This window comes from Equus asinus, chromosome 3, assembly GCF_041296235.1.
Source record: "Equus asinus isolate D_3611 breed Donkey chromosome 3, EquAss-T2T_v2, whole genome shotgun sequence".
NCBI classification, from domain to species: Eukaryota; Metazoa; Chordata; class Mammalia; order Perissodactyla; family Equidae; genus Equus; species Equus asinus.
Genome location: NC_091792.1, coordinates 5,558,659 through 5,579,729, shown reverse-complemented (window position 1 = coordinate 5,579,729; position 21,071 = coordinate 5,558,659). Strand labels below are relative to the sequence as shown.

At 40.3% G+C, this 21,071-nt stretch overlaps 1 protein-coding gene across 1 annotated transcript in view; it reads right to left on the bottom strand.

Annotated features, from left to right (window-relative positions):
* ENPEP (glutamyl aminopeptidase) overlaps window positions 1–21,071 on the bottom strand; it is a 73,811-nt gene that overhangs the window by 9,945 nt on the left and 42,795 nt on the right. Inside the window, exons 11-17 of the mRNA XM_014839058.3 lie at window positions 18,255–18,334; window positions 9,398–9,534; window positions 9,221–9,276; window positions 2,872–3,022; window positions 1,798–1,871; window positions 1,583–1,687; window positions 1,324–1,494 (exon numbers count right to left, since the gene is read on the bottom strand). Coding sequence (XP_014694544.1) covers window positions 1,324–1,494; window positions 1,583–1,687; window positions 1,798–1,871; window positions 2,872–3,022; window positions 9,221–9,276; window positions 9,398–9,534; window positions 18,255–18,334 — 774 coding nt within the window. The remainder of the gene's footprint in view (window positions 1–1,323; window positions 1,495–1,582; window positions 1,688–1,797; window positions 1,872–2,871; window positions 3,023–9,220; window positions 9,277–9,397; window positions 9,535–18,254; window positions 18,335–21,071) is intronic.

Below are 21,071 nucleotides of genomic sequence, written 5' to 3'. Positions count from 1 at the left end.
ATTTTTATTAAATTTACGCCACGGCTGTACCTAGAGTGAATATCTTGACATGCTCTAGACCATTGAACTTCCAGACTGCACTGGAGTTGTGGGCCCCTGAATTTTTGCGCAATTTATCTTTTACTCTCTAGTTCACAAGAGTATTAGCAAGGCATCTAAGTACTTGCTAATTTTCTCATTGGATACAATCAGCACAGTGCTGTCAAAGTAATGGATCGATGTGATGTTTTGTGGAATGTCAAGATGATCAAGTTCTTGATAGACTGTCTTAGGGCAGCAAGCAGGAAAACTGACATACAGCCCTGAGGCAAGATGATGAAGGTGTATTGTTGGCCCTGCCAGGTAAAATCAAACTGCTTCTGGTAATCCTTCCAAATTGGTTATTGCATTGTGAGTTACTATTTACTTTCTGCCTCTCCCACAAACCTATAAGTTTCCCAAGGAGAGATGTCACGTCTTATTCATCTTTATTGCCACAAACTATATAGAAAGGACATCATAAGTGTTGGTTAAATGTAAATAGCTCAGAAACCATAACTAAGCAAAAAATGAATTAAGGCAGAAGCTAGATGATTTGGGGCATAGGCATGGAGTGGGAGAAGATTCACAGATGGGCTTCAAGCAGTCTTTGTACCTTCTGAGCGGAATGTAAATACATTTTCTGTGTGTGTTTGCATATTGTGGCAGACACTCCTCCATGGACAGGGACCAGTTTTGTTCTGGGTTTGAGTCAGGGTTTCCTTGATCCTAGGGAAAGTAGACTCCTACCCCAGCCTCCGAATCATGACTGGTCCAAATCACCAAAGGAATTCAAGTTCATCCCAGTCAGCAAATGATCAAGTGGTAGATCGGAGTATGACCCAGAATGATCAAGTGTGACCCAGGTCTGGATTATGAGGGGAAGTGGAGATAGTTGACTCTTAGCACAAAAGACAGAGCCTTGCGAGGAGGAGCTCTTTTGCTCCTGTCCTTCCTCCATTGAACATCTTTGTGTGAAGACAAAATGTCTTCAGCTCTGGAAATTGTGAGACATCCACCATGTTGAGGATGGCAGAACAGAAAGAGAAAGAGCCTAGGTCCTCGACGAAAATGTTGAACTCGTGCACACCACTGAAAACTGCCTCCCTCCAGAATTTTTTCACATGAGGTTACGTTTCTTTATTGTTTAAGCCACTCTTACATGGACATTTTGTTTCTTACAGGGAAAATAATTTTTAATAGATTTTCTTGGAAATATGTCATAGTTTAATTAGCATCTTACAGAGACTGAAACATAAACCATCAAATACCTTTCATATAAGTAGGAAGAAAGCTCCAATTTACCTTGACAAAAGAGTAACATTCCTCACTGATGCTAACCCATACAGCAGTTTTTCTTTTTCTTGAGCTAGTGAAGTTTCCTGGTATTGATCAAGAGTATAGTTCCACGAAGTCTCATTGCCAGAGGTCTGCATTCCGTACCGATATACCAGAAGCCTGAGATTTACAGGAAGCCTAGAAGAAGAAACAGTGTTTCAGAGATTTTAATTTCTCTTTTCTCAGTTTAAATTCTCCTAGGACTGAAAACAGGGTGAAGAGTTACCTTGCAGTCCCGCTCAGCCACTCCTGAAATAACTGGGAAGCATTGCCCAAGGCTTCTCTATCTTGCATCCTGCACGCGAGCCCTAGCACAGAGGCACGGAGCAACCTGAGAAAACAGACACACACAAAGCTGGGACCTGGAGCACTTTTCAACACATCTTAAAACACACAAACAGATATTAAAGGAATATTAGTTTTAAAAAGGTAGGAAATAACTTTGTGACGTGGTCTCCAGTGTCAGTCCATCCCAGAGAATCGGCAAGGGGCTTCACTTGACCTTGGAAGTAGTCCTGAAATAAAAGCACCGTATACAATGAGTGATATTTACTATTTATCAACCGCCTCCCATTTATTATAATCTACAGCCCCTGTTGCAATCTTTTTTCCTATTAGTTCAGAGAGTCTGGAGCCTGTGCTTAGGAAAGTGATGTGTTCAGTTCTTATCACATTGCAATTTTGCTTTAGTCCTGAAAATAAGGACATACTGGATCATTCTCTAATGTCTTATAAAACTTTGGGTGAGCCTCTTTTAACCTCCACTTCTGACTTAACATCTGTAATAGAGTAACATCTGACATACTGCACTAAGAAGATTGCTCAGATTTGATGAAATAATACTAATGATAACTAATACTTGTATATTGCCTGAGGATTTACAAAGGATGTTTATATTAAATGATCCTCATGTCTCATTACCACAGACAGCCAAGTGCTGACGTTCCTACTGTACAAAGGAAATTAAGACTCACAAATATTAAATCATTTGTCTAAGTTCTTTGACTTAGTAAGTGGAAGAGATAGAGATTTGAATCCAGAATTTGTTTAAAATTACAAGTGACCTGCAAAGTGCTATAGAAATCACAAAATAAAGTATTTAGAATGACTATCTTATAATAAAATCTCAACATGGAAATAACAGCAGAAAGAACAAGGAAATACATTTTGGTAAGAAGAAACTTGTGTTAACATAGGCAAATTCATTAAAAATAGGATTTGTTAGTACCTATAGTTTAAAATGCTGTCTATTTGTAATAAATATTAATTATCATATTCTAACACTAAATTTACCTTTAAGTGGTATACTGAACCAGAAATACTGATACATTTGAAGTTGAAAAAAAAATAGATAGCATTCTTTTGCTTTGACTAGTCAAGTCATTGTGCTTTGTTTCGATTTCTCTTGGCAGGCACAGATGCTTTTGCATCTCCCAGGAACTCCTTCTCTCAGAAATCTTCCTAATCTGCTAATGGCTGAACATTTGCTTTCAGAGGACATAGCATCAACATCACCTCAATCAAAGGGTATACTTCGTTATCATCTTCAAACATGCTGATGATATAGGTTATAGCTGAAATGACTCTCTGCCATGGTAAATAATCCTGTTCCATTTTGAGATATCTGGTCAAGTTCAGAGCCACTTTATAGTCTAGAAGTTGAGCTCTAAAAAAGAAAAAAACACCCACAGTTGATTAAAAACCATAGACTAGTTTCCATTTGACTGAAAGCACTAATATGGAGATCATAGAATTCGATGTTAATGAGAATCCTTCTATTAAACAATTAAGAAAATGCATTTACTGTTGAGGGCCAATCAAAGTAATTTGTTCACAACGATGTGATTCCATCCATTCAATAGTAAAGGGGAAGACAGAACATTAAGATGTACATTTGAAAAATCGCTGTGGCAAAATTGCAGATAAAACAAAAGCCATTTAGCTACATGTTAAATATTGATGAATAGAAACTTTTAAATTTTAGGTTCACAAGCTGATTATAACATAAAAGTGCACCATTATAAGTATATCTTATTGAAATTATTTATATTTGATATGAAGAGGAAAGGTGCACAACAGTACTCATGACTCACGAATGCTTAAAACATCTCATTGAACTTATATTTCCCATTAAAACATTTCCTTATTTGTACATTTCCCAACAATATTAATAAATAAAAATGGCTTTTGTTCCTTCAGAAAATTTGAAGTTGCTATTGACATTTCAAAGTTTAAAGAACACAATTCTTCCCCCTTAGGAGGGATTCCAGAACTTTTTGAAATAATGTTTCAGAAATCTGTTATGCTTCAAATTTTAGCCTAGATTTTGGAAAGAATCTTAGACAGGAATCCTGTCTTTCCAAATTACATTTTAAAAGTTTAAATTAGAAAATAAATTTTAAATTATTGAATTAGTAATACTGATGCATTGAGTGCTATTATGTTTGAGGTCATTTTGTGAGTGAAGAATAGTTTAATTACATCTTGACTTCTCCCCTAAGAGTTTGACTAGAGGGTGACTAGTGTTGGAGAGATAGATAAGAATGAAACCCTTTGGCATCATATGATTTGCACTAATGAGATACAGTGCAGAGTTTGTTTTCAGTTCAAAGAGCTGATTTCTCCTATTTTCTCAGTTCCTGATCGCATTTAGAAGGATTTATATTTTGGAGCATTCGGTCTCCCTTAATAAGAGTATAAATAATATTGAGAAATGGAGTGTTTTGTTGAGAATGTTTGTTTGCTAAGTAAAAATTGCAGAATTTTGTGTTGACGTCTGAAACTAGAGAATTTTCTCATTTTAATGATTCTCTGTTTTCCCAGGTGGATAAAGCAACAACTCTGTCCAGTCCGTATTTTCTTAGGATGCGCATGAAGAATAGTTGTTGCTCTGAGGATCAAGTTAACAAAGAGGCTAATGAAAATTCGGGAAGAATGACAGATAATTTAGTCAGCAACCAAGTGGGCTGCAAATTTTTGGTAGGTGAGAACACTAGAAGGAGTGGGTCTTAGTTAGAAGTGCCAGAAGAACTGGCCAATTGGGCAGCATAAGTAGAAATACGGAGTGAATCGAGGATTCAATGGTTAGAGGCCTTGATGAAATACTACTATATATTCAAATGTTGAAAACTCAATATCATGTCCTAGTGCCTTGTTTTTCCAACACGGTTGATAGCTATGCAGTAGTTCTATTTTGCTACCACTTATTTTCTTTAAGTCTGAGTAATATGGTCAGAACACAGGACCAGGAGTGAATTTTTGCTGGTAATATTATAGGAATCATATTTTGAGAATTAAGCGGATGCACTTTTCAATTGCCACAAATCGTGTTAGTCTGAACCTCCCACCCACTGAACCAGTGGTAGGTATCATTCAGAACCATGATTCTCAAATTTGAGCATATATCAGCAACACCTGGACAGCTTGTTAAATCACACACTCTGGGACCCCACTCCCAGAGTTTCTGATTCAGCAGGTCTAGAGTAGGACCTAAGAATTTGCATTTCTCACAAGTTCCGAGGCACCATTGATACTGCTGGGACCATATGTGAAGAACTGGTTTTTAGAACAAAGACATCTAGGATGCCCTTCCCAGATCTCCTTACAAGTGCTGTGTTGACTCACAGCTGCCACCTTCTTCAGAGAGCAGCCCTTGGCCAAACACATTCAACTTGCCTAAGAGGTTATGCAACCCCTCCCCCGGCCATTAATTGTCTGATTCAAGAATGCAACAGACCAGCCTGCTTCCCTCAAGTTGGACCCACTCTGTGATACAATTCGTGGCTTCCCAGTGGAATCTGGCAAAGCTAGACTCCAGCCGAGACTATGTGGTTGCTCAGCCTTTTCCTCAGGCCCATCCTTCTTCTCACACCCTCTATTTCAAGAGAGTACTCTCTCACAAACCACAGTACAAGAAGCCCCATTTCAGACTCTGCTTCTAGGAAACCCAACGCAAGACAGCACCCTTACTCAACTGAGCCTCAAACTCCATTTGTTAAGTCCATGGACAAAAAGCAGTTCTGAAAGCCAGACGCAGTTGAGGGTTTTCCTCACTCAAAAATCTTCCATTTATATAATAAGAGCCAAGCCCAAGGGACTTAAATTATAGAATTTTCTTATAATCAATAGTGTAGAGAGGATGGAGGCTACAACGTCAAGAAAGTTGCCACCAAACTCGAGGGAGAAGAAGAGGACAGAGGTCCTATGAGGGAATTCTTGCTCTCCTGTCTTGGCTAAGGCACCAGGAGGTCGGGGAATCTTGTAACAAAAGGTTTGTTTCTGCATCTGGGTGTGATCTGGAAAGACTACATTGTCCTTCTTAGAGAGCGATGCACAGCGTCTCATCAAACTTGGGTCTTGAGGGGGACAGTAGGACATCCGAGAGAGGTGCTAGGTGGATGGAACTGACCCCGTGTGCTCGCATTCTTCAGCAAAGCCTTTAGATGGTGCGAAGAGTTCTGGAAAGTTCCCATGTGTTTGGTCTCTCAATGTTAACTTGCCAATTAAATTCCGAATTCTGGCTTATGACAGTCTCTTTGCTCAACTAGAGCCCTTTTGGCATCTCTCTCCCTTCCCCTACTTCTCCCTTCTTTTAAGGGGCAGTCCGCGAGGGGGTGGGAAAAGTTCCTTATCCAGTCCTGTGTTGTGTTCTGGTCACCTCTGCAAACCCCTATACAGTGGTAGACCTGGTGTACCCAGAGGTCTGTAGTTGTGACGGGGCTGAGGTTCACTTGGTGGCCTTTATTTACTAGCCTGGTCCTCACCTTGGATATCATTGGAGCCAATGCTCCTTGAAGCCAGCCCTGGTGCTCTGGTGGTTAATATCGGCACTCTCCCTGCCACAGCCAGGGTTTGGACACGGCCACTCGCTTGCCCAAAAATTGGCCATGAAAACCCTACGAATAGCAGTGGAACATTGTCTGATACAGCACCGGAAGGTGAGAGGATGGAGCAAAAAGACAGGGCGGTTTAGGTGCCATTCTTCCCTCCCCCAGGGACTCCTGCCCCCACCCTGGGCCTGCTGGGCTGCACATTCTGCTTTCCCTTATGCTATTCCTCACCCCTCTTCTGGCTTTAGCACACAGTGGGCTGCAGAGCTCAATATAAGCTATTGAAAAGGAAAAAACCTGCCATAACAGGTAGACAAAAAAGGATTCTTTCTGTCTCAGTTTTGGTGAGACCCCCAAACCAGGCCCCTTGGCCTCCACTCTAAAGTAAGATGCAGGCCCACCAAATTGGGGCCAACATGGTCAGGAACGGGTTTTGGTGAGCCTTAGCTGATAACACACCACCAGCCTATGGCAGGGGTTGCAGATGCTGAGGGGAGAGAGACGGTTCAGAGAGGGTTTTCGGAGAGCACTGTGAATGCTCTCCCCTCACAGGGGACGGCAGGGCTGCAGAGGCTTTTCCCCTCACGTTAAGACTAGGAAAAGGGGCTTTAATGGGATCACCTGAAGAGATCTACCTGTGTATCCTGGAGTTTGGGGGCATACTGGCCTGGTGTCTGATACCCCGAGAAATCTAAAGGATGAGAGACCATGGTTGGTGACTGCTCTGGCCTCAGAGTGAAGAGATGGGACTGCATGGGGTGGCCCATCCCGGAGCAAAGGATACACAAATACTTCCTGTGGACCAGAAGTGGGTCAGAGGATTTCACTTGCCCACCTCAAGGGAGCTGCAAGAGAAAGACTCTCGGCAATGGGATGGACATGGGTGTCAAAAATCCCATGGAAACACCACACAGGGAAGAGTCAGTGTTAGATATCTACGAAGTTCGGAGAGGACTGGAAGTGGACAGCACATCAGGCTCTTTCTTTCCCTCACCTCCTCTCCTGCCTGCTCTCCTTGCCTTCACGCTGGAGGAATCAGAGACGTGGGAGCTCCCCGCAGGGAAGTGGAGAGGAAACAGCACCTGTTCCCTCTGCAGGCAGCCGGCCTGAAGCCGCCTGAGTAGGGGCCGGGAGAAACTTCCAATGAGGGTGGAAACCTGGATGGTTTTACTGGGCTGGGCATGTAATGGACCTGAGACCACTTGGGAGACTCAAGTGCCTGGGTGAATTTTTACTCCTTGTCTGAGGTATTTACTCCTTATCTGGGTATTCCCTCTGGCGCAGTAAGAGTACTAAGTCTTCATATCTGGGTCAGGGGAGTCGAGAATACAGTTATTTTTAGATGTGCCCTTTTAGTCCTTCTAATTAGACATAATAGATACATTTCTTTCTGAACACCTGAGTGGAACTGTGTGAATTCTAATCCTACTACAAGCACCCATTTCAAGACACATTACTCCCTTTTTCCCCGTAAGGTTTCAGAGTGGTCAGGACCTGGCTCTGACCTGCACGCTGCTTGAGGAAGATCGTTGCTGAGCTAGCATCTGTGCCCATCTTCCTCTATTTTATGTGTGGGATGCTGCCACAGCATGGCTTATGAACAGTATGAGGTCCCACTCAGGATCTGAACCTGCGAACCCCAGGCCACGGAAGTGGAGAGTGCAAACTTAACCACTACGCCACCACGCTGGACCCAAGGTTTTTTATAGGGTGTTTAACCCTATAAATACCCATTAAAAAATGTCAAGAAGGTTTTCTGACTTCCAGTACACTCTCTAGGAAGTCTGTGTGCAATAGATCTCCCACGCCTTTAGGGCTGATACACTGTCCCTCCAGCCAGGTAGTCAGCTCCTATTCAATGAGCACCTGCCATGGCCAGGCACAGCCCGGAACTGGGGATACAACGATTAGGCATGAGCTGCATGCCGACCTGCATGAAACTTACAGTTGGGTGCGTGGGGTGGTCAGTTAGTAAGTAATGACAACATAATACTGCGAGGAAATACAGAAGCGCATAGAGGTGCACCCAACTCAGACAAAGGGGCCACTGGAGGCATCCTGAGAAAGCAGCACCTCATTCTCTGTGCACTGCTTGTACCTAGGATGAGGGACTACAAAGCCAGCGAGACAAGTCAGCCCCCAGTCCTACCAAAGGGCCAGATTCAACAAACACCTATTGAATCAGCGATGTTAGGCTACCTGAAAACAACACCTCAGTGGTACTGTGGCTCCTCCTCCATGCCCCCAATCTACGTTGATCGTTTCTTCTAAGTGTACGTTACCTTCAGGCCATGAGAAGAAAAAAAAGTGAAATTTCCTAAATGGTACCTTAATTCTGATCAGTTCTAGAGCACCACGTGTCATTCTTCTTACCCCAAAGACCCAAACAAGATTTGATAACTCTAGCCATAAAAATCTTACAATGGGCTTGGGCTCACAGAACTGAGTTAATGAAACACATTGTTTTTCTTTTTATTAAATCAGATGATGAAGGTGTACTTTTGGGCATTTGCAAATGTCACTGCTAATCAGCCCAAGGCCTCTGATACCTACAAACACTACTCAAAGTCAATAGGGTAGGTGAGTTTTTGTACGTTAAGGGCTAATATCAGTGTTTTGGCTTTGAGGCTCATATGAACTTTAAAAAAAGAGTTAAGGAGGGGGCCAGCCCCATGGCCGAGTGGTTAAGTTCACTCACTCCGCTTTGGTGGCCCAGGGTTTCGCCAGGTCGGATCCTGGGCACAGACATGGCACCGCTCATCAGGCCATGCTGAGGTGGCGTCCCACATGCCGCAACTAGAAGGACCCACAACTAAAGTATACAACTATGTACTGGGGGGCTTTGGGGAGAAGGAAAAATAAAAAAGAAATAAAATCTTTAAAAAGAGAGTTAAGGAAAACAATAATGTTATAAATAGAAGCTTTGAATATTTTAAACCAAAATTAATTAACAAACTTTGTGGTAATTCATTCAAAAAAGATTTATGACAAAATCCACTGTATTTTAAATGATCTAGTCTCATTATGAAACCCACCTTGCCAAAGCAAAAGCATCATCAATAAAACTTGCACGATCAGCAGAAGAAAAGCCCTGGGAAGAGGAAGAAAAAGGTATGAAATGTGATTCTTAAAGCATGTTGAAAAAATTAATATCATTAAGATGCTGTTCTTAGAACAAAAATAAAACAATTCACAACCATTGCCTCTCTTACCTCGTGGTTGAGGGAAAGATTGGTAGCTATCCAGTCCCAAGTTGGTACTTCATAATTTACACGATAAAACCCAATATGATCTGGGTTTATTTTGAGAAAGCCATTTCCACTAGGATTAGAAGAATCCAAAGTGATTCCTGTGGTAGTAAATAAACACTAATGAGAAACATGTTTGCATATACTGTAAACACAGAGAAATTAGACCCAGAGGGTAAAAAGAAAAGAAAGGAAAAGAAATATTAGCTCAAGGAGTCAAGGTTGATTTGGATCCAAAGCCCCAAAGCCTAATTCTTATTTAGTTGCCCAACTTTAGAATGTCACTGTAGTTCGTGAGCTGAAAAAGAAATAAGGAATGTAAATAAGCATCCTGTAATTTGTGACTTATACTTCTTACTGGCAGAAGCTTGCCAAATGGGTAAAATAACTCTGTGCTTGTCAATCCTTCAACAAAAGAAAACAACACGTAAAGACAGAAGTCCACGCCTCCTGGGGGTAGTCCACACTGTTCTATTCATGATGGATTAATTCCACAAAGACTATTCCCTGTGGCCTGGGGAGGGGACAGAAGGGTCAACGCTTAAAGGAATACTTCATTAAAACCAACATTCGAATTGATGGAAATGGGTATTGCTAAGCAAAATAATGATTTGAGAATCAGTAATGCTTTTAAAATGCCGAGGGCTTCCCATAGAGCTGAAGTCCAAACGCAACGTTCTTGATGATATAATCTATTTCATACTCGCTCTTCCAATTTTATTTATCTTTGTAAAGTCTTCCACTGCCTTATTTTGACTGATTATATCAATGCTTTTTCATCAGTGGGTTTACCACATTAACTTTCTAACGTAGCATCCAGTTTTTACATAGGGCTCTAGTATCTAGATTTTGGAAGCTCAGCATTAAAGGAACAGAGATTTAAGTTTAAGTTAAAAAATTCTCACTTAAAATAATAGCTGTTCTCTGACATGACCAGTGTTTGTGAACATTATTCCTATACTTTTAGTTAATTAATTTATTTTGAGGAAGATTGGCCCTGAGCTAACATCCATGCCCACCTTCCTTGATTTTATATGTGGGATGCCTGCCGCAGCATGGCTTGCTAAGTGGTGTGTAGGTCTGCGCCTGGGATCAGAAGCAGTGAACCCCAGGCCACCAAAGCGGAGGGCACGAACCTAACTGCTACGTCATCAAGCAGGCCCCATTCTTCCTATGCTTTTTAATTCACATACTCTTGTTTGCATGGACAATATAGTTGTATGCCGGTCAGCGATGAAACGCCTATGTGACAGCAGTCCCATAAGATTAGTACCATATAGCCTAGGTGTGTAGTAGGCTATACCATCTAGATTTGTATAAGTATGCTCTGTGATGTTTGCACAATGATGAAATTGCCTAACGATGCATTTCTCAGAACCTATCTCCATTGTTAAGCAACACATGACAGTATACAATTTAGATGATGGTGTGGGAATACTCAGTATATTTGAGGAATTTCAAACAGTTTAATGTAGTGACAATGTAGACTGTGATATTGGAAAATAGAAGATGAGGCTGGAAATAGGGCTGGAGCTTCAGTGTGAAGAGTCATATATGCATGTTAAGGCATCCATTTTCTGAGAGATGGTAAGATAGAGAAGATTTTTAAGCAGGGAAACAACATGCTCAAATCTGTTTTCCAGAAAGATAATTTTGATGAGTGGTGCGGGGGATATATTGGAAGGAGATTCTAGAGTCCACTGTAATAATCTAGGGCAAGAGAGAATGAGGGCTTACGCTAATGTGGAGAGGATGAAAAGAGAAAAGAGGTGAGGTAGTCAAGAGACCCATCACAGGTAAGGTCAATACAATCGGGTTTCTGACCGACTCGGAGTGTAAGAGGAGGGGAAACGGCTTGCATGATTGGATGAGCAATGGTGTTGCCACCAGAGAATAGAGGAAGATGAGTCAGTTTGGGAGGAAAGATGATTTAAATTTTGGAAGTGTTTGCAAGGTTTGGAAGATATCCAGAACACAGTAGTTTTTCACAATATATGAATAAGCTCTTCAACGAGACAATAAGTTTCCTTAGGAACTTTCAGAGTAGGTACTTGACAAATTATAAACCTTTGCCTCACTCATGTAGTATTTATCATTCTTTGTCATTCTCCCATGGATAAGTTGTTGAAAGGAAGCTAATCTTTTGGCAACCGTACACTTCGAATGTTTGTATCAGGAGGAGAGCCTCTTGCTACACACAGAGCCATATGTTACAGGCGAAAGAGCATGAACTTTTGAGTCTGACAGATCCAGGATGAAATCCTTGTTCTGTGACTTACTAGCTGTGTGATCTTGGCCAAATCACTTGACCTCTCTGTGTCCCAGTTCTGCATGAGGGAAATAGGGATAAAAATCTCTCACAGGGCTGTTGTGAAGATTAAATAAGATAACATAGGTAAAGTGTTGGTCACATACTTATGTGTCCAGCAGATGGTAGCTATCCCCATTATTATGAAAGGGGATATGCTGCCAGTTCTATAAATAGTGAAGCAAATATAAATAACATTGAGAAGTTCCTGGCAATCCATCTAAATGCTGCAGTATTTTAGTATGCTTTATATATACCTAGTTAAGCCTGTCTAGAGTTACTGTGATTTTTCTCACTTTATAGATGAGGAAGCTGAGATCCAGGAAGTCAGTAGTTATGGACTTTCCAAGTTCATGCTACTTTCAGAACAGTTGTCAAAGTGAAATACTGTTGGGTCGTTTACTTACGTAATGAAGTAAGCAGAACTATAAATAACGATGCCTCTCCTAGATGGCGCAGGGAAGGAAGGGTGTACATTTCCTTCTGTTTCTCCATGCACTATTAACTTTTTTCTGATTATAGCAGTCATATTGTTGTTTATAGTTCCAAATAAGTATTTGGAAAACACAAAAAAAGTATAATGAAGAGTATAAAAATTGCCCACCACCAGTTAACGTTATGTTTTTATCTTCTGTGTCTGTGCATCTTCCGTGTACATGCAGATAGAACACACAAGACACAGAATGCAGCCTTACTGTTTTTATGGTTAGGAACCCTTTTCATTTAAAATTATATTGCAAACACCCTGCAATTTTGTTTTATATATATGCAAATGGAAATTTAATAGCCACATAATACTTTATCCCTCAATTTATAAATTGTTTTGTTCTGTTTCTTGTTAGTTTTATGCATAAAACTGTCAAATGAATTATTTCTGGGTGGATGCTTTTTCTAGAAAATTCTTATTTTTTCCTTCTATCATTTGTCTAGATGGTAGACAAGACTGATAATTACTTTTTTGAAATTTCATCCAGAGACTATTTAATTTCAACTCAAGTAGATTTCAGTAACAGAGCACTCATAACAGTTCTTTAATGTACTATTTTATAGAAATAATTATGACTAACTTTAGACAACTAGACAGCTTGTAAGAGTCTACAATTCCTAGAGAAAGAAACATTTTTCTTTGGTGATATAAATGTTTGTTGCATCAATCCTTATGCAAATTATTTTTCAGTATAAAATGACACTTTATATCTTAGTAAATTTCGTTCATCACTTCATAGTAAAATAGCTGAAAGATATAAGAGTAGTACTTTTTGACTAATGACACACAAATTATACTTGGAGAGCTAAACATTTCAAGTAGGATGCACGATCAGGATTTGGTGTCAAGGAAGAAAATTTCAGTCTATGAAACTAAGACTAACATGATCCTTTGTAAAATGAATTGGTTATCCATTTGTGGTAGTGTTTTCAACAAAGCCCTTATTCAAGAAAGTATTAGTGATTGTATTAGTAATAATTAGAGTCCCTCCTAAATCTCAGCTTAGCCTGCAGAGTCTCCCTGGAAAGAAAGAGGTACTATTAATATGTAATATATAATAAACAGGAATCTGCAAAAATGCAGCCTGACTATCATGATGTAGGATTATCACCGGTGATAGTTTTGGGGATTAGAAACAACTGCAGAGGAGCCCTGGGTAGTGAAGCTCTGTCAGTGTGTCTCCAGTCTGCCCAGGGAAGCAGGTGCCCAGCTGAGCCGGCACATGTGTTCCAGATCTTTTGACAGATTTGCTCCTCTAGAGAACAATGTGTGTGGCAGAAACTTGTTGGTTATTCACTGCACTGTTCCCTTTTCCTCCTGGGCGCACAGTTACCCTGTGTTTATCAGCCTCCCTTGCAGTTAGGTGGCAAGACGTGATTGAAAACTGGCCAAAAATGTGGGCAGAAGTAACAGATGCACTTCTAGGCCTGATCCCTCCATTATCTTCCTCTGTCTTCTGGCCAGATGCAAAAGATCCAGCAAGGGAGTCCAAGATCCAGGGGGGTGGTGGAACCATAAGAAGAAAGAAGACAGGGCTTCTAAGTCATATTTTGGGGAGAGCCATATAGGAGAGATGGCAGGTCAAGAACATTTCCATTGGACTGTTGCATGAACAAGAAATTTTTATTGTATGGAGCCATTACTGATAGCCTCTAAATGCAATAATTAGACTCGCCTGGTTAATGCAGCATGTAAGGCTATCACAGCTTGATGACATCTCTAAAACAATCAATCTACCTTAACTCTCTCTTTATTCTTATTAAGTAAACTTTCTTCCTGGGAAGAGAGAACCTAATTACCTGACATGAGTATTCTGGTTCATCTAGGCCAGTGTATTTTTATTTGTGTAAATTAACAAATTAGCCTTCTTATATGTTTGATTTATGTGAGTAAATCTGTCAAGCTTGGTTGACCAGGTCTGAACTGATGAAACTGAGCTTCTGAACCTGCAAAACTGAGTCCATAACGATCCAATCAAAATTCAAGTGTTCCATGAGGCTCATCATGAAAGAATGAAGAAAGTCTCTCTCTTTGTTATTAAATTAAAAAATATATATGTCCATCACTATTTTGATATGAAATATTTAAACATAACTACTATCAAATTTTAATACTATCCTGTTTATATAACAGTCAGAATTCGGCTATCTAAACCATCCAGAATGCATCCTCAAATCTGAAAGTTATGAAAACAGTCATACCATCTCCTACGCCCTAGACCCTCCATGTCCAGGAATGCCTGTCCTAAAATAGTATGTTTTGGCAATATTGGTTATCTGATATCCTGTGATAATCTTCAATTCTTCTAAATGTTAGAAAGCATCAGATTAAAAGCAAGAAGCTGGTCTGCTACTAAATGTACGTGCACTGACAATAGCCAAAATAATAGCTGATACTGAAGATAGAAGCAGAACTAAAGTATACACAGGCAGCCCCTAAATGCACAGCAGTCTGGGGGCAAACAAGCCTTCATTAAGCAAGGACGCACTAAACTCTAGTAAGTCTTAAGATGTGTCCCATCGTGTTGGGAAAAGGGTGGGCAGGGGACAAGGAGTATGATGTGTAGTTTCTATCTTCAAGGAGCTTACTTGCTTCAAGAAGAGAAGAAAAGCCAGAGCATATGAACCCTAAATAACACTAATGCTGTTTAAAATATAGAGTAATAATAATAGGAATAAGGATGGATGAAACCGACTGCATAAAATATACTGTAGACCTCTATAGGTGAGAGGAGAGACCATTCAGCATAAGCTAGAATAGTCAGAGAAGCTTCTGTGATAGAGGTCCTCTTCTTTCGTTATAAATAACATGTTTAATTTTTTTAATGTTAAAAAATATCATGTACAACACAATGTAAATAAAAGAGCTTGGGAGAAGTCCCACCATGGGCTGGGAAATTTCTAACAGATGAATCATCAAAGAAACCAAGAGGAGGGAGGCAGGGCTGGTAACCTGAGCTGACTGTCCATTCAGTACACTCAGGACGTGCTCGTCATCTGTGCTCTGAGTTGAGAGCCGAAGATGTCCCCAAACAGGAAACAGGAACTTACTGCAGAGCCTAAAAATGGAGCAGGCACTTTGAAGTAGGAAGAGAGGTCTAGTTTGCTTCTGGCTAAGTGACCAGTCATGATTCTGAAGTTTCAGATAAAGAAAGGCTTGTCATCCAAGCTCTGCAGACATTAGAGCCTCTCCATTCATTCATTCAATAAACAATTATTAGGTACCTGCTGGAGGTACAGAACAACCACACACACAGAACAATAGGCTCCATTTCCTCAAGGAACATTCTCTGGGGAGGGGAGAGACAGACAAGTCACTAGTGTAGTCGGCATCATGGCAGAAGGGTAGGGAGCTGCTGTGCGTCCTCCGTTCTCTCACTGTCATACTAGCATTCTCCGTCCAGGGCACAATTCCCGTCTACACTCGATCAGTCCTATCACCATTTACACTCTTCCATTAGCCCCCAGCTCTCAGCCCAGATGGCCTTGTCTTTAGTACCCTTTCCTGAACCCCCAACTCTGGGCTGGTGCTTCCCCAGTGAGCACCCTGGGCTATTCCCCCACCAGGCACTTAGGACCCAGTATCACCTGTGCCTGCTGACCCATCTGCACCCTCGCTGAACAGTGGGCGCCCCAAGGCAAGGACTGTGCTTTCTTTCCTCAGCGTCATCTCCATGCCTACCCCTGTATCTGGCATATACGTTAGTTCTCAGAAAATACTTGCTTGAGAGAATTAATTATTTAAGGTTTAAATTCATTATTCAAATAGTCTGTCTAATAAGTACGTAGTACACATAAGAAAAACATTTATTGTTAACTCCTGAAATTTATCTTACGAAGCACTGGAGGAAGCTTTAGTTATCTGGAAAATTCACTTTTGTGGAAACCTCTGTCCATGAAAATGCTGGGTAAATTGTGTTCGTGGAGATGAATTATTCGTGATTTTAAATTTGTAAATAGCAAATCAAGCATCTGCCAAGACATTCCTCCAACCCTCAATTAACCAATGGTGACCAGTGGGGAAAATATGCAGTAACAGTTAAACCAAATCCACTGAAAACCTCCCCACGGAATGCCAGCCTCATTAGGCCTTTTATCAGTGCTAGTGCACATTTTAAAAAGTGTTTTTTTTCTGTCTTCCACATTTCCCTATGGTAGATGGGATTATGAGTAAGAAAATGGCCAGCAAGATCACAAAAGATACAGTTTGGTACCCGAACACAACATAATTGTATATAGAATACTAAGACAAAATGGCATTGATCTGGGAGTTCTAGAAGAATTCAGGAGAATTGTTGACCACAACAATTAAAGTAATTGTTAGCATAAATGACCAGGAGAAAATTCTGCTGTAAAAGCAACAGAATGGGGTCTTACCTTGACAGTAGCAAAGCTGGTAGAGTTTATAGTAAAAATTAAATCACAAAAGAAATTATAATAAAAGTAAGAAACCCCAAAGGTGAAGAGAACCTAGTGGATCTACACAAAAACTTGGACACAAATGTTCATAGCAGAATTATTTGTAACAGCCAAAAGGGAGAGACAATCCAAATGCCCATCAACTGATGAATGGGTAAGAAAGGCGGCACACCGATAGAATGCGAACATAGTTTGACAATAGAAAGGAACGAACTCCTGATGCACGCTACGACATGGACGAACCTTGAAAACACGGTGCTAGGCGAAAGAAGGCAGTCACAACATATTACATAGATCATTCCATTTATATGAAATGTCCAAAATAGGCACATCTATGCAGACAGAAAGTAGATTAGTGGTTGCTTAGGGGCGGGGGTATGGGAGGCTAGAGCGTTGAAAGCTAAAGAGTATGGAGTTTCTTTTTGAGGTGACTAAAATTCTCTAAAACTGACTGTGGTAGTGGCTACACTTGTCTGTGAATATAAAAACTATTGGATTGTACACTTTAAATGGGTGAATTGCATAGTATGTGAATTATATCTCAATCAAACTGTTTTTTTCTAAAAAACTACTGGAACTAGGGTAAAAATCTACCTGCCGGGGGAAATCATACCTAATTAATATTTTAGAATATTGCAGGAGCAAATAGGCATACGTAAATAAAGGACAGGTGATATACTTTTCTCCCTAAGGAGCCAGGGATGAAAGTCCGTGACAAATGCTATTCTGAAACGGAGTCCTCGGGAGACGAGGTGAGGAAGAGTTTCGTTTGTCTTAATGATAAGAAATGATTTTGAAACACAAAACAAGTACAGTGGTAAAAGCATAAAAAGTAGGATTTTTCTGGGCTAGATGCTAAAACCTGCCTTATTTATTATTTTTCAGTGATCTGGAGGAGAGGACATGTGATGAAGTCTCCTGGTTTTTACAGAATTCTAAAATTTTTCAAGAAAGGAAAAGATGAATCAAAGGATAGACTACAGAAATATGTTTCCAGTCAATTTCAGTGAGCAGAACAGTCACAGCTGAATTTTAATACAAGCAAGTGCCAAGTAATTCACTTAGGGAGATGGATGGATGGATAGATATAGATACAGATACTGCCTTGAGCTACTGGCGACAACTTACAACTTAGAAAAGATAATTTGGAGTTATTAAAGATTCTAATGTCATGCTACTTTGGAAAAATGATAGGTCTAATTTAATGGCAGCATTTACAAAATCAGGCTTGTCACATAACATTTTAAGAAATTCAATGGCTTACTTATCTGATACAAAGAAAAAAAGGACAAGAAGAAGGTAGGGAGGGAGAGAAGAAGGAAGGAAACTTAGACATTGATCTTCCAGTGATTTGGTGAGTCACCCTTCTCCTTGGGATCTGGGTATTTACTGTCATGTCAGTCGTGGTAAATCATTAAAAAGAATATCCCAAGGTAGAAAAGTTCTCATTATTGTAGGTAAGGATTTGAACTCATTAATAAATTATTTAAGAGGTCACTGTTAGCTGGAATTTACATCATAAGTTCCAGCTTTGTTGTTGTTTCTTTACACTTACTTTAATGTGGTACATTAATCCAAAGAATAAATAAACCAATTGGTGATATTTACCTCCTGTTTCTGACCTATTGTAGATTGTAATACTTGAAACATTATCTTCAGTCCATCTAACTGGAATATTCCATGTGTAACTAAAGTTTTTTAAAAAGAAAAATTTAACTTTTATTACTAAAAATTAAAAACATTTCCAAAATAAAAATAATTAAAAAGCAACAGACAAGCACATTTTCCTCATAAGTGATCATCCAGTGTATAGTATACATTAATACAGTTAATACAACATTCTTTAGTGATGGAATAGGCCACGTAATTCCTTTCAATTTCTATAAATCTTGAAAATGTGAAACTTTATATCAAAAAGTTAGCTAAGGATGAAGAAGATCATTTCAATAAAATGCTTTGAGGCTTTGGAATAAAGATATTGCATACATATAACACAGTGTATGATAATGTTGAGCATTCGCACACATACTTGCACACACTCTAATATGCCATAGCTTCTGTCAAGGAACACAAAGCATTTTTAGAATTCAGAAGACAATCTTAAAAGGCTGTGAAGGAAATAACACGTTAGAAATCATGTTGAGATTACACTACCACCGTCATCCCTTAAAGCTTTGCATGCTCTTTAAACGGAGCATATCTCTATTTAGGGTCAAAGTGAACACACGTGCTGCGGAGGAGGACCCATCAGGCAGCGTGTTTTAGGGTTTTTAGTGTTCTCTTTAGCTTCTTAATAGTTTCTTGTGGAGCAGGGGGAGGAGATTAGCTTTGTATATTGATATGATACATACTTAACATTTTAGTCTTGAAATCTCTTCAAAGGGGTCTTAAACGTCTTTCTGATCGTTTGTTCTCACATCATCTCCTACCAGGCAGAAAATGCAGGAGCCCTGACAGAAGATGAATCTGTGTTTGAGTTTGGGTTTCAGCTCAAACTTGCCCTCGTTTGTCTTCATCTGTGATCATTCGGGTCCCTAACTGAGAACGGGGGAAAGCTTCTTCTCCTTTTCAAGATATAATAAAATTTATGCCATTCAGGGAGAACATATTTTTGCCATCTGCATGAAAGAAGGAATCCTTCATTTTATAGCCATGGAAACGTTTTATAGAATTGAGTTTTACTAGCGCTCTTGGAGGATTTTAGTGCAGTGGGATGTTTTTGGCTGTCAGTTTCACGGCGCCAATACACAAATTGTTTCTTGGGTCCTGTGGCAGACGTTGTCGGTGCTCCACCCTTAGTCCCTTGAATCTTGTCCTTTTTGTACACCCTAGATTCCAGCGTGTTTTCCCTGCCAACAGCCAGCACCTGGGTCTCTCTGTCAGAAGACTGCCCTCTGGCTGCCGGAGCAAGGAACGCCAGAAGCTCGTGGGAATTAACATTCTTGAAGGCAGCCCTTACCCAGTGACGCATGTGCATGAGAATCCTTCTTCCCCCATCCCTCGGACCACTTTGAAGCACCTCTCCAGAACTTCCCTACAAGGCAGTTGCCCTCTACAGGACCTGCTTGGTATTGCACCGTTGCTGGGCCTCCTTACCCCACTTCTCACTCCCCTATTCTCTCTCCTAGAAACACTTCCCAAAGAGTCACTTCCACTTGAATGCTCACCTCAGGGTCTGCTTTTAGGGAAGCCAAACTAAGAGCACCCCTGTAGCTTCTCAACAGACAATGAAGCATTTTTTAAAAGTCACATCCCATCTACACATCTCGCTCTCTCCCTGCTCTGCTGATTTGGTGCTGCCACGTAGATGGACATCTCATTGCCCCTCGCCTTTCCCAATGCCACCCTGACGGAGAGAGCAGGGCACCCAGGGTCTGCATGCCCTGGGTGCACAGTCAGATTTCACATTTGGACTGTCCCTCTTTGGACTGCACTGTGCCTAAAGTGGGTGTAAGATATAATTCTAAGGTCACGTAAAAAACATTACTCTAAGGTTTGTAAGCGTATCATAAGATGAAAAGGATAGAGGCTATACAATTTTATAGTTTTAGAATCGCAGGGTCTAATCTAATCTGAGTAAAATAACAGATTTGAGACTTACATAAATGAAATGATAGAGTTTCTTATATGTTATCTAAAATTCAGTATCAGATTTCACTTTTTAAAGGTATAATTCACTTTTTTTAATGTCTAACCATATAACAGGCTCTAGCAGTATTAAATATTGCCAATGTAAGTTTCACTAAGGAAACCGACTTATTCTCCCAAGAGAACACACCTACTTGCATTCTTCCACCTATTTACCCTGAGAGGGGACTGCCAAAGACACGTAAGCCGTCCCCACAGAGAGCGCCCACTGGTGGAGATGTGAAACTCACCCGTTTCTAAGAGATGGTTGAAGCCATAGTCTTCAAACAATAACTCACTCATGTTTGGGCCGTTTGGATTATAAAAAGTTTCTGGTCTGTAAGAATTCCCTAATCTTGGACTATTTAAACAGTGAGAAAAGGGAGGAGGCCATTCAGTTTATAGTACAATTTAACAGACCGCATGTCTACCATACAGGAATATATCTTGTTAGAGAGCAGGTGAAAGGATTAATTCCTTTCTGGGAACTTGAAGGCATATGTTGCGATCTAGTTTTTTAAGCAAGTGAAAAATAAGGAAGGATCACTTTTGATATGTCTTTTTCTCTCTTATTTGTTCAGGAGCTACTACAGACTTTTTTTTTTTTTTTTTTAAAGATTTTATTTTATTTTTTTTCCTTTTTCTCCCCAGAGCCCCCTGGTACATAGTTGTATATTCTTCGTTGTGGGTTCTTCTAGTTGTGGCATGTGGGATGCTGCCTCAGCGTGGTTTGATGAGCAGTGCCATGTCCGCGCCCAGGATTCGAACCAACGAAACACTGGGCCGCCTGCAGCGGAG